Here is a 13,981-nt window from a genome sequence, read left to right as displayed (position 1 = left end):
ATCGACAGACTTTACACGGTTTCTTGACATATCAAAGGTCTCCAATGCAAGAGTAAGATTTGATAGCCTTGGTTCTTCAGGTGTAAATTTAAAATCTGTGATATCATTACTGCTCACGTTAAGGTGTTTTAAGGTTGACACGACTAACGTTATGCCCGGAAAAGTTGTTAATTGGTTAGATGATAGGTCAATAACTTCCAACTTTGTCAGATGTTTGCCAAAGAGTACAGTTTCATTGAGCACTAATGGCATGATTGGCATTTGTATGGAATGTATCAGGTTGTGTGACAGGTTAACTTCCAATAGATGTGGTAAATGCTCTAGCATGTCGGGTTTGATCGAAGTCAGCCTATTCTCAGATAGACTAAGGTACGTCAACTGTGGAATCGTCAAATTTGGTATGTCCTCCAGAAGATTGCTGCTCATATCAAGAACAGGCCATGCACAACCTGTCGTATGTGTTAGGAATGGCTTAAATATCTTGTCCGGCAAATTGCGGATCCTGTAAAGAAATATTAACATTACTATTTTTATATTTTCACACATCAGCTTATGAGAGAAATACTTATCATACTTCATCATCCGTAGATGATAATTTTTGAGATAATGTTTTGAGTATTGAACGCAATAAAAATTAGGCAGAACTAATTGGCGATAAAAGCTTTTTACATGATTGTATCTTCCATGGATATGGCACATTCCAGTAGATTTATTTAATGTTTTAAGAGAATTTACTCTTACTTTCCTAATTTTTTATCATAACTATAGCATTTCTTTGCTCTCTTCATATGAAATACTTCACACTCAACACTTTTTGGCATGACATTTATGTATGAATTGTTCAAATAAAACCAGCTCAAGATACTTCATCTACACCCCTATTAGTTATTTAGATAGAAATCCTATAATAGAAGCCACAGTTTTTTGGCTAATTAAGTGTCACGAAGTACATAGGAAGTGGTTTAAAAATGGTCTCCATATTTCACTTTTGTGCAAATTTTACCATGATAAAATATATTTTTGGATACACAATAAGCCAAACCTTTAACTATTAACTCAGATTTCGGTGAAAAGCGCGAGGCAAGAAAATTTTAGTCACCCAGTTCAAAGAAGAAGTATGTTCTCACAATGTTTGATGAAGTTAAGGATTCAACCATGACTTTGTCTAATACAACATTAAAATACTTATTTAAGAGATTAAATATGTAAATGTTACATTATGGGAAGAATTTTTTTTGTATTAAGAATTAAACTACTCTAATTTCTAAGCACACAAGGGTAGATGGTATTTTGCATTTTAAGAAAGTAATTTGAAATTTGTCTCTCATACACAATTGTTTAATGCCCAACTATGCAAGAACCTCATCTCAGGTTTCCCATACGTGGTGCCATGCTATCATGTCAGATTCGTTTTGAAGGTGATTGTTACTTGCATTACTCCATATAAGAGCTCGATCATATTTTTTTATTTCGATTGTGAATGAGTTTAAAATTTAGAATCCCATAATCCCCCATAGTACCATCAGTCACCTACTTCTCGCACTGTTCCCCTGGTGAAAATGAACTGTTCGCTTAACTGTTCGTAAGCTGTGCACGTACTGTACATAAGGTTCACAAATTTCCTGGACCGTTCATGAAGTGTTTGGGAATTGTTCGCACACACTAACCTGGTACCCACGAACAGCCCATGAACGTCTTGTGCACGGACCCTGCACGGCTTCAGCACAGTTGGCCAAGAACGCTTCCTGAACAGATTATTAAATTCAATAGCCCAGCTCATTTCTTCCACAGTTACTAAATGTAAAATTTAATTAATGCTATTCATAATTCACTATTTTACATAAATGATAAGCATGAATTAAAAGAAACATGAATGATTGCATTATAAGGGTAGACATTTAAAATTAGGGCTAAAATGTTCAAAAATTTTAAAGTGCTTTAACTCTGTGTGAATGTTTATGCTGAGTTATTGGTGAAATGTGCAAAATTTGCCAAATCGGTATAATGAGGGTAATATATATTCACATTGACAGTTTTAATAAAAGTGTAAATATATAAGTACAAATGTTTTGAGGTTCCTATGCATTTACAACACTAATGTGAGCAAAGTAAATAAAGTGGTGAATGTGTGGCTTTCAAATACAATCCAGCTCTTGAGCAATAACTAAAAGTACTGCAAATAACCCCAGAAGCTTGAAAATCTTAATTCCCAAAGACTTGAGAGCTCTTCCTGAACAGTTTAGTTTCATTGGTATGCAAAACTTCAGTTAAGCCTAGCTACAGTTTGTAAACATATCTTCCAAAGCTTCCTGATCCAGCACTGGTATTATTAAATGGATTTTTTTCTTGGTCTCAATTATTTAATGACAATTAACGTCTTGGTGTATAGGTCTGAGAATGATATACAATTGTTATGAATGATAAAGGTTGCATACCTGGTGAAAATAAATTGTTCAAGAACCATTCCAGAAGTGTGACACAAAGTATTCAGTAACTGTAGCAGAAGTGTTCATGAGCTGTTGGGGAACCGTTCTTGGAGTGAATTTTGGCCCACTGAAGTATCACAAACCGTTCAAATAAGCTGTTCATGGGGTATTTCCCTGCTGATCAAGAGGTGTTTTCAGATGTTCATGATGCATTCTTTTAACTGTACAGGAAGGGTTTACAATTATACCAATGATGATTAATGTCTTGGATTGTAGGTCACAAAGAAATACAGAAAGAATTCAATTGTACACAAATGTAATAGAAAAGACAAAAATTTTGGAATATTATGTGTGTAAAATTGAATTCTTTATATATATATGAATGTTCAAAAACACAGTCACTAAACATAGACACGAAAAAAAAGGAAGAAAACACTCACACGAAAAATAAAACTGAAAGACTTTCGCGGTTGTAGCCGCTTCATCAGTCAAGGAGAGTATATATATTCTTTTATTGTAACAATCTTTCATTCCTTTATGCATAGGCTGATTTAGGGGGGGAGCACGTGCCCCCCCAGACACTTGAAAAATAGACAAGGTTTTTAATATGGCTTTCATTATGCTCGTTTTTTTTTGTTTAATTGGGAGTCTCATCATTTACGTAATTTTATATCAATAATTAGTACCTTGTTAAAATAAAGAAAATATATTGTACAGTAATTTTTCTATGAATATTGTTACCCTTTAAATCTCAAATATGAGAAGACTGTTTGCCTTGTACACCCATGTGCCCCTCCCAGAAAAATATCCTGGATCCACCCTTGCCCAATCCCAATACAGATGAAGACAAGCAGCAACAATTAACTTAGGTTTGAGTTGCATGTGTAAGGCAAGAATAATTTAACCACCCAGTTTGAAGGAGAAGAATGTTCGACTTTCCCTGGTATATATAAGGTAAAGAATTAATATTAATGTAATTGTAATCAAACCTGTTGTTGTTGATGTATATTTGGCACAATCTAGTGGAATTTTGGAAGAAATCCAATGCTAGAGTCTCAATAAAATTGTAGGAAAGTTCCAGAACAGTTAATCTGGAGTTGCTTCTCATCAAGGTCGCCGGGATGTGGGTGAGGAAATTGTTCGAAGCGTCGAGGTGATCTAAAACTTCGTTCCGGGAGAGGATATCCTGATGCAAGTACGTAATTCTATTTTTGGAAATGTCTAAGGTATCAAGTTTTTGCATCGTGAAGAAGGCTTCATTTGGCAGGGATGTTAAGGCGTTATTGCTTAAATTAAGAGACTTCATCAAAGAAGTGCCGATCGCTGTGTCACCAAATTTTCCAAATGGCTCAAGCATTGAAGACGAGTTGGGATGCATTTCATCCACACTCAATACGTCTACGATGGCTTCTAAGTTGTTGCTGGGTGTTATCCTTTCCGTTTGATATAAATTTGATGCAGGTCCCAGGGTTATGAGTCTGTTACCGGAAAGAGTAACTTCATTGAGGGATGGGAGACTGAATAAACACTCTTGAGGGATGAAACAGATCCTATTATATTCAGCATTCAGAGATTGAAGGTTCCGCAGGCTGCATACACTCGTTGGTAATTGTGAGAGAAAGTTTTTTTGTAACTCGAGTGTGGTGATCAGGTGCGTTTGGAGAAAAATATCATCATCCATGCTTTCTATCTCATTTTCACTAAGAATGAGGGTTGTTATATTCGGGAGGCTGCTCAGAAAACTACGCCCAAATGCTCTGAGCTTATTACGGCTAAGAATTACATGTTTGATATTTGTAATGTCCATGAAAAATCTTTCTGGTAAATTTTGTACCTGCGTTTCTGAGATTTGAAGGAGTTCCAGCCTTCCCCGAGATATCCCCGAGAGAAGGTCCTCATCTACCTCAGACAACTTTGGACAGAGGACCCTAAGTCTTCTGAGATTTCCGAAGCCAGCTAAATGCTGCTTATCCAGACGGAAGGTCGCCTGCTCGCAGATTATATGTACAATTTCAAGTGGAATGCCATGCCTGCCGCCAACATTACCTCTACTTTCAGCTTCAAGGAGTGATTGACCATGAGGCGGAGCTGTGCAATTGATCACTATCAGTACGCCCACTTTGGCCCACTTTGCTGAAAAGTTGGCGGATAGGAACATGGAGAGGTAATGGTATGGGTCTCCCTGCGTTTCTCCCCTGCACTCCATCCGATATTTTACCGAGTCACTCATGAGCGCTCTTCGGTGCATTAAAATTTTGTCTTCACAGACTATGGCAGGGCAAAGCTCATCGCTAGAACTGAAGCAGAGACACCTGGGTTCATCTTTACAATAGTAGCCCATATGGTTTGTTCTTCCTTCTTCACTTTCAATCCTCGATATTTCGCAAGGACAACACATGAACATAATGACAGTGACGAATATATATAAGATTCTATGTACTGTTCTTGCATTGCAGCTGTTGTACTTTGGAGCTCCAAACATCTTTTGAACCTGGAAAAATGAAAATAGGTAAAAAAAAACAGCAAAGTGATTAGCTAAAGGTACGAATATTTACACCACGGTGCAAGGAGTAAGTAGGAATTTGAACGTCAGGGCTCACTACTAAGACACCAATGAATACTCCTTTACACCCGGATCAGAGGGAAAATTCTATTCTACCAGCATTAAGATATTTCAGGAATACTTCAGGCATATGTCTTGAACATCAGATGTAACCTGCGAATTCTTTGAGAGTAAACCAATTGACATGAAATGCTGTGCATAGAGAAAATTTAGACAAATATTAGTGGCATAGCACTCATTGATGCTTAAGTCTGAATCACACGATCATTGTTTTCACCATTTTCGAGTGATCACTCGTAAATGATCGTCGTGCGCAATTGTGAGGATGACCAACGATAGACAAATAATAATGATAGTAGAACTGGTATGGCAGAATTGCGTTATGGTGTGACTGAAAATGAAGCGGATAGACTTAAAATGCAATGGGTTCGTGAACATCAAACACAGCGAGCAAGATGCAGTGAAATCGATCAAGACGCACTGCTCCTATGATCCTGGAACGAGTAGCATTCAACTGCGATCAGGTTGTAAATTATTAGTAGTAATATTGATCGTTAGGGTGCGTCGACGGCTAGGTCATTCTGCACCATTACTCAGTCATTAGATTCAAGTCATACATTAGAAGGATGGTCACTGCATAATTTATTTATATAGATTGGAAACAATCAGACATTATTTATTAAAATTTGAATTTGATTAAACAGACCCGTTTCCCTGAGAAACAAAATTATTCCATTCAGATTAGTCGGGTTGTCTCCGAGGAGGGATTCAAGGTCCCCCCCTATATTGAGCCGAATCCACGCGCCACGGTATTTGTCGCACTCTGTCAGGATATGTCGGATACTTAAAAGACATCCGCACTCATCACATTGAGGCACTTCCTTCTCTTCCATAAAGAGAAAGGAATGAATCAAGCAGCAGTGCCCAATCCTCAGCCGAGTAATTACCACTTCCACCCTTTGATTGTTCTTGGCCGAGGAAGGCCAGGCTGAAGTTGTCACCTTGATGCTTTGCAATTTATTATCGTGCAGAGTCCTTCTTCGTATTGAACTAGCATTGATTTGCACACTTAGCATAGCTTAGAGCTTCCTTGGCCAAGATGTCTGCTTTTTCATTCCCCGCTATCCCCACATGTCCCAGAACCCAGAGAAAGCATACAATGATTCCCTTTCTCTTGAGGGACAGTAGCATTGAGTGAACATCTTGGGCAATTGAGTGCATGGGCAAGAAGCCAGAAATAGGTTGCAGGGGGCTAAGGGAGTCGGTGGAAATGACGAAGGAGCCACCACATCACTTAAAGCTTCCAAAGCCATCTTAATTGCGAAAAGTCCCACTGTGTAGACACTACACACAGGATGTAATTTCGCCTTCATAGCTCCATGGAGAGTAGAGAACGCTGCACATGCACAGGCTGAGTTGCACTTCAATCCGTCAGTGAAAATGGGGATGAAGTTGGGGTGGTTCCACCGAAACATAAAAAACTGACGCTGATACTACGATGGAGTAGTGGCGGATTTTGGTCGAGATCGAAAAACCGTATGAACAATAGGAGTGGGAGTAAACCAAGGTGCATGGGTAGAGTACTCAACAGGTAATACGTCGGGTAATTGCAAATCACATCCGAGAATAAAATTGTTAAAATGAATACTTACAGGTCTCGATGCCCTAGTCCTTCGATTAAAAACGTTTATAAACCAGGGTTTAAAAAGTATGTCGTAACATGGGTGACTCGTCATGGATAAAATTTTGGTTGCATAACTGCACAGCAGCCAAGTCCTACGATAGCACAAGGGAATTTCCCCTGCATCAGAATAGATGCTTGGAACTGGGCTTGTTTGGAAGGCCCCAGTGCAGATTCATAGTGCTGTGTCATGGAAAGAATTTAATGCTCGTAGATACTAAATCGAAACTTGAAGCTTTTACGTGGTGGAAGGGCTCCATATTAATAATGAAAAACACTTTGTTACTTCCACAAAATTCACAGAGTTTCTATTTTATTAACTGTTTTGGCTATTACACCATTTTCAAGTACACGCTATATTTGAAAATGATGTAATAGCCGAAACCGGTAGTAAAGTAGAAACTCTGTGAATTTTGTGGAAGTAACTAAGTGTTTTTCCTTAATAAACTCACAGATACGATGAGCGAGCGGATGCATAAACAAATGAGCTGTAGTCTAGTTTAGACTGCACCAATGTGCGGTTCAGTAGGAGCTAGGTGGTGCGGTCTGCTCCCCACGATACGTGGCTTAAAAACTTTAAAACATTAACAGACTTAAAGCAGCTTATATTCAGATTATTAATTTGGTCTCGCCAGTTTTGATCTAATATTAGCCCAAGAAAATGGATCGATTCCACGAATGGGAGATTTCTTCTGCTAAGACAAAGCGTAGGCGTTACATGGATGCCTCTGGCACTGTGGAAGTGTACGCATTTGGTTTTCTCAATAGAAAACCGAAAGCCGTTCCTATGGGTCCATTGGTCTAGTTTGTTCAACGTGAGATGGACCAATCTTGATGCACTAGCCACCCTGGATGACCTGCAGAAAATCGCCAGGTCATCTACAAACAGAGTGGCCATTATCAGCGTCTGGATGCACTTGGCTACGTCATCGATCGCAATAGCGAACAGTGTCATGCTCAAGACGGAGCCCTGAGGAACTCCGTTGTCAAGAGGTTAGGAATGCATTAAATACAACCCCGTCCTTATTTTAAAACTACGATGCGATAAAAAATGTTGAATAAAAATCGGTAGGCTGCCCCTAAAACCCCAGTCATGCATAGTGCACAAGATTTTTCTACGCCACACCCGATTGTAGGCTTTCTCTAGATCGAATAACACCCCAACTACGTGTTGGCGGAGGAGGAAGGCTTCTTGGATGTAATTTTCGATCCTCACCAAGTGGTCCAAGGTGGAGCAGCCTCTCCGAAATCCACATTGAATGTTGCAGAGAGAGTTTCGGCTTTCCAACCACCAAATGAGCCCCCGATTGACCATTCTCTCCATTAATTTGCATAAGCAGCTGGTGAGAGAAATTGGACGGTAAGAATTCGGGTCGGACTTCTCTTTCCCATGCTTGGGTATGGGGATTATGACACTCTCCCACCAGGACGAAGGAAAGGTTTTTTCTGCCCATAGCTAATTATAGGTTTGCAGGACTTCCAGCAAGGCAGATTTCTTCAAGGCAGTATTCTTCGAGCATGCGATTGCAGCTTCGAGTTCCCACACACTAAAGGGCTCATTGTATGGAAAGTCTGCTTTATTGCCAAAATTCATAGGGGCTGCCTCAGCTATCCCTCTCATTGATATGAATGCCTGGTCATAATTTTTGGAAGAGCTTACTTCAGCAAAGTGCTCCACAAATGCTTCTGCGACTTCCTGTCTGGAAGTTACAATTTTGGGTCCCACTTTTAGGCCAGCGATAGCAGTGGATGTTCGGCTTCCTGTGATTTTATTCACCTTTTCCCATACCTTCGATATAGGAGTCTGACAGTTTATTTGGGACGCTTAAGAAATCCAGGAAGCCTTTTTAGCTTCCTTGATTATCTGCCTAGCTTTGGCCTGGAGTCAACAGAAAGCTGCCAGGTTCATTGTTGTTGGGTATTTTTGAAAGATCTTAAGCACTCCTTTCCTTGCGGCAATAGCTTCTGCGCACTCATTGTTCCACCATGGGACGGGTGGACGCCTTGCAGCTATCGATGCCCTTGGGACGCTAGCTTCGCCAGCATCCAACATAGCTTTGGTAAGGGTTAAAACATTTTCAGCTCCATTGCGGTCGTTAGTGAATGTAAAATTGAAAAGATTTCTAAAAAGCGGCCAGTCCCCTTTTTTAATCGTCCAAGTACGGGGTCCGTTAAAACAGGAAATTCGTCTACTCGGTTTCGAAATAAAAATCGGGAAATGGTCGCTCCCGCAGAGGTCGTTATGTACCAACAGCTGTAATCTAGCTCCTAAACTACAACTATAAAAACACCAGTCAATAACCGAGAACTCTCTATTATGACTATTGAAATGAGTGTGTTCGCCATTGTTGAGTAAAATAAAATAGAAATCATTAATAAATAGCTATTAGCTTTCCTCTACTATAAGCTTGTGCTCTGTTGCTTACCCAAAGGGAGTCATGAGCGTTAAAATCCCCCAACAGCACGTGTGGTTTTGGAAGCTGAGCGACAAGCGGCTCAAGGGCATTCTTGTTTACTGCCCACCGGGGCAAGTAAACGTTACAAAAGGTAACTAACTCTGGGGTAGCTACATAGACTGCAATTGCCTGTAGGGGGGTTCTTAATGTGATCTGGGAAGAGTAAATGCTCTCCTGGACAGCTATTGCAACCCCTCCCTGGGCTCTATTGCCGCTTCTGTCAGATGGTTTCAGATGGGTTTCCTGCAGACATATGCAGGATGGGTTAGAATCCTTAATACAGTACATACAGCTCCTCCTAGTGTCGGTAAATACCGTTACAGTTCCACTGTAAGGTTTTAAACATACAATTCATGAATAATAAAAAGAGATAAATATATTAAAAACTCCTTATGCGGTCGACTACGATCATCGTAGTCTTGTCTTCTCCTTTCCTGGAGGATTAGTCGAGCATTTGAATTGCTTAGCTACCTCGGAGGGATCGGCGTCCATCATATCGTCTGATACTGCGTCATCCTCGAGGTCCGATTTTTTAAAATGAGTTTTGCGTAAGAGTGTTTTGGCCTTCTTGAATGGGGACGAGTTTTCGCCCGAAGAGTCACTCTCCGCAGTAGCTTTAGCTTTATCCTTCGTGATGCTGATACTTGCTAAGTTCTTAGGATTGGCGGCCAGGAACAGGCATTTGCATGGCACACATACAGAAGGCGTGTGTGTCTGCACGGCAGCGTCCACATATTTTTTGGCCGTCACCTGGCTATAGGATTGTCCAGAGAATACAGGGTGCAGAGCTCTGATTTCTTTCTTGGCCTCTCCGTAAGTTATTTTCTTTGAGGTTTTTATTTCTTGAATTTTCCTTTCATCTACAAAAATTGGGCAGGATGCTGACCACGCTGGATGTTCTTTATGGCAGTTCACACATTTTTCCTTTTCACTACAGTCCCCTTCGTGCTTCTTCAGAGAGCATCTACCACAGAGTTCCTCTCCCTTACAGTTGCCTGATGTGTGTCCATACCTTTGACAATGGAAGCATCGAATAGGCTTAGGAATATACGGTCGAACTTGGATAGCACTGTAGCATACATAGATGGACAAGGGAAGCTTCGGAAGGGCGAAGGTTAGGACAAAGCTGTTTGTGTCTTTTAGAGTACCGCTTCGCCTCTTTTTCAAGCGGCGGACCAATATTACCTTTTGGCCTTCTTTAATTTCCTCCTCGGTGCAGTCTGAAAGGTCCCAACATGTTACGATGCCATCACAAGTGTTTAGTGATCGATGGGGATCAACTTTCACTAGGACTTGAAAGAACTCCTTCAGCTCCAGCAGTCTCTTTGCCTGTCTCTAATTGTTGACTTGTATGAGGAGAAAACCTGACTGCAGTCTCTTCGCCGTTTTAACATCCCCAACCAATCCCTGTATCACTTTCGCGATTACGAACGGAGACACTTTTTTCAAAGCTCCTTCTTCTATGCTGCTCATTACTACATATGAAGGGTAATCATTCTGTAATTTTCCGTACAGAGCCGTTTGCTGGGATTAGCCTCCCTAGAGGCAATGGGTGTTTGGTTTTGGGTATCCATAGACATTGATTATATTCATCTCCGGGGCCCCAACCACCATGGAGTCCAACAAGGGGACGATGCACCGCTGGCCGGTGCAGAGCACCAGGTTCCCCTGAAGATATAGACGTGCCCCTCCGAGAATGCTCTTGGCAGTGTCCCTTTGGATCACGCTCACCCTTCCTGGCGTACGCTTGAAAGGAGCCGCCAAGCTCCCCAGCTGCCAGGAGCCGATTGACTGGGAATGGGTTAGTTCCCGGCTGCCCGTCGAGGAGAGTCAGGGGCCAAAGTGGAGTGTTGGGGATTCTCCCCTCTCTCAGCCACCAGGATCCCCATTCCCTGCGACACGGGTCGCCACGCACGGCAAACACGTGGGTGGGCTATGGCAAGATGGCATCACCTTACAGGGACAGTCGGGCCCACAAGACTGTCCGGACGCTACCCTAGTCGTACCAGAGGTTTTTTAACGAGGTTGTCTCCTCAGTGGGCTCGGGTCTGTGGGGGCGCGGCTCCCCAAAGGAAGAGATCACCCTCTTCCCCCCGTGCGGGGAATCGAATAAATACTAACGCATCTGCGAAGAGCATTGGTGACACTGATTGCTATCCATATTATCATTTCATATACTATTTTGATTGTGATTTCCAAATAACAGATAGTCAGCATACTCTGATATATACTATATTTCACTTATAGTAAAAGAGGCAAAAAAATTGCTCTTTAAGATGGGATTTTGAGTAATTGGAGGCTTATCATTATTTTCCTTGATTTGATGCTTGGAAACTAAAAATTCCCATACTTTGAGAGTTATAATAATAATAATAATAATAAATGGAGCACTATCTCGCACATAAAAACTGACGAGGGTCTTTTGCAGACAAATAATATCAAAATCAAATGGGGAATATTTCAAGGTGACTCTTTGAGTGTGTTATGGTTCTGCCTTGCCCTAAACCCTTTATCAAACCATCTGAATAATACTCAATATGGAGTCAAAATAAAAGGAAAAGAACCAAGATGCAATTATCACATCTTTTCTATATGGATGATCTCAGCTGTATGCAGGATCTAATAATAATCTAAATCAATTTGTCTGTTTAACTGAAATATTTTATAAGGATATAAACATGGAATTTGAATAGATAAATGTAAAACTATTACAATAAACCGAGGTTAAGTACAAAGGAATGATATTCCACTACACGATGGGCAAATAATAGAGGCCATGGATGAGGGAGATACCTGTAAATACCTAGGATTCCAACAAGCAAGTCGACTATAGAGCGTTCCACTTTTAGTTGACAGTATGGGCTCTTATGGAGAATCGTTTCCCATGTTAATCTCCATAAGGCCGGGAGCGCAGTGTTGTCAATGACAGCACGAAAATTAATGTTGCGCTACACACTGATTAAAAATTGCATTCCTACGTAAAAAGAGATGCTGCATCCATTGTTTCTAATAGTTTTCCAATAAATATTATAACAAAAGCTGTAAAAAACATTTCCTTAAATTTCCGTCAGAAACGTGTATTTTTTTACTTTATCTTCTTCTCGCAATTTCTGCCTGACCGTTGTCTGTATATAATTGAATCTTCTGCACAAAATTCTTCACACTATTTTCTCTTTGAAGGTCTTTGCCAATTGTATAATGATTGAGTTAAAATGTTGTTATACCGACGTAACACCCTTTAGGACAAGAAAATTTTTATTTTTGCAAGGTAAAAAGTAGTCTCTTACTAACTTACGTTTCTTACGTCGCAGGTCCCTATATGCTGCGTATCAACTTGGGAAGAAAACTACAAAGTTATTTTTGGTGAAAAAATCATTAACTTACATCAATTCTGAAGGGAGTTACAAGGTTTTGATCTTAAGAAAAAATATTACAGCGCCGTTGGGCCGGGCTTCTTGCTTTTTCTTGCGCGCAGAGGGAAAATTCTCTGGCGGAAAAGGAGTTTTTTGTCAATGCATACTATAAAATGTACGTATCTATTCGTTTGATATCCTAAAAGAGAATACTCATACATCGTAACAGCAGTGTTTTTATCTCAATACGTTGATATACACGAAAGTAAGCAAGCGGCTTGGAAATGAGACGCTTTCACCTTGGGTGTTTCGGTCCCACCGCGGAAACCAAGAAAGAGAATATCTCATAATCTGTGCAAACTACCCTATCCAGTGTACGCCTTTTACAAAAAGGGGCTTGGGTTTTTCCTCAAGTTCCTTTCATAGGGTACCATAAAACATCTGCACCAGAAACGACCCTAGCTGAAGGGGCCGTGGGAAGAATTTACGAAGGCGTTCAGTTTGTCGTTGCATTTTTTGGAGTGAACAAGTGTTGTGTGGTCTGCTGAATTTGAGGTGAAGTGTGTTTTACACTTATCTCTGCTGTAACGCGCACAATCAACATGACCGATACAAAGAAGAGAAGAAAAGGTGAGAAGCTCATAAGCCACTACAGACAGTTGGTGCTCTAAGTCTTCTCGTACTTAAGTAAATCTCTCAGTATTAGTGAGGCCTGCCGAGAAGCTTCGAAGGCTACTGGGTGCTCGGAGTCCACTGTTTACAGAGTGAGAAAGGAAAGCTCCCGTGGTCCATTGGTAACTCCTTCAAAAACTAAAGAAATTAGACAGCCTTACAAAAATTCGAGAGCAGTGATTTTCGACGATTTTGTGAGATCGGGAATTAGAAGGAAGGTACATGAATCCTTCGTGAACAATATTACTCCGACTTTAAAATCCATCTTAAACTCGGTAAATAAGGATATTATTCTCCCAGATTACAAAAGGACAACACTATATCGTTTTCTTTTGGACATAGGCTTCGTGTACTAACGCAGGGGGTAAAGAAGCATCCTTATTGAAAGGGATGATATATTTCGTTGGCGGCACAATTAATTATTTAAGGCAGCTAAAAAAATATCGTTGCGAACACAGGACGAGTGTATTCACAGACGAAAGTTGGATTAATGTTGGACAAACAGTGAACATGACTTGGCGAGACAAACAAATAGGAAATCAGTGTCAAGCTTTCCTTGCTGGACTAAGTACTGGGCTTGGCCCCCACTTCCCGAGGAGGACGATTTGCAATTATACATGCAGGAACAGAAAAATGATTCATAAAAGGAGCATCGCATGTGTTTCTGTACAAAAACAACTCAATGGATGAGCATGAAGAAGTGGATGGCGAGTGCTACGAGAGATGGTGTGAGCACTCACTTCTTGCAAACCTACCCGAATGGTGGTAGATAATGCCTCTTATCACTCAAGGAAATTGGAATCCTTGTCTACTACAAGCAGGGGGAGAGA

General features: G+C 40.6%; 1 protein-coding gene across 1 annotated transcript in view; it reads right to left on the bottom strand.

Annotated features, from left to right (window-relative positions):
• LOC124162713 (toll-like receptor 6) overlaps positions 1-13,981 on the bottom strand; it is a 30,777-nt gene that overhangs the window by 13,185 nt on the left and 3,611 nt on the right. The window contains exons 2-3 of the mRNA XM_046539323.1: positions 3,416-4,917; positions 118-502 (exon numbers count right to left, since the gene is read on the bottom strand). Coding sequence (XP_046395279.1) covers positions 118-502; positions 3,416-4,908 — 1,878 coding nt within the window. The 5' untranslated portion in view covers positions 4,909-4,917. The remainder of the gene's footprint in view (positions 1-117; positions 503-3,415; positions 4,918-13,981) is intronic.

The sequence above is a fragment of the Ischnura elegans genome, chromosome 7 (assembly GCF_921293095.1).
Source record: "Ischnura elegans chromosome 7, ioIscEleg1.1, whole genome shotgun sequence".
NCBI lineage: Eukaryota > Metazoa > Arthropoda > Insecta > Odonata > Coenagrionidae > Ischnura > Ischnura elegans.
This window is presented reverse-complemented; position numbering and strand designations above follow the sequence as displayed.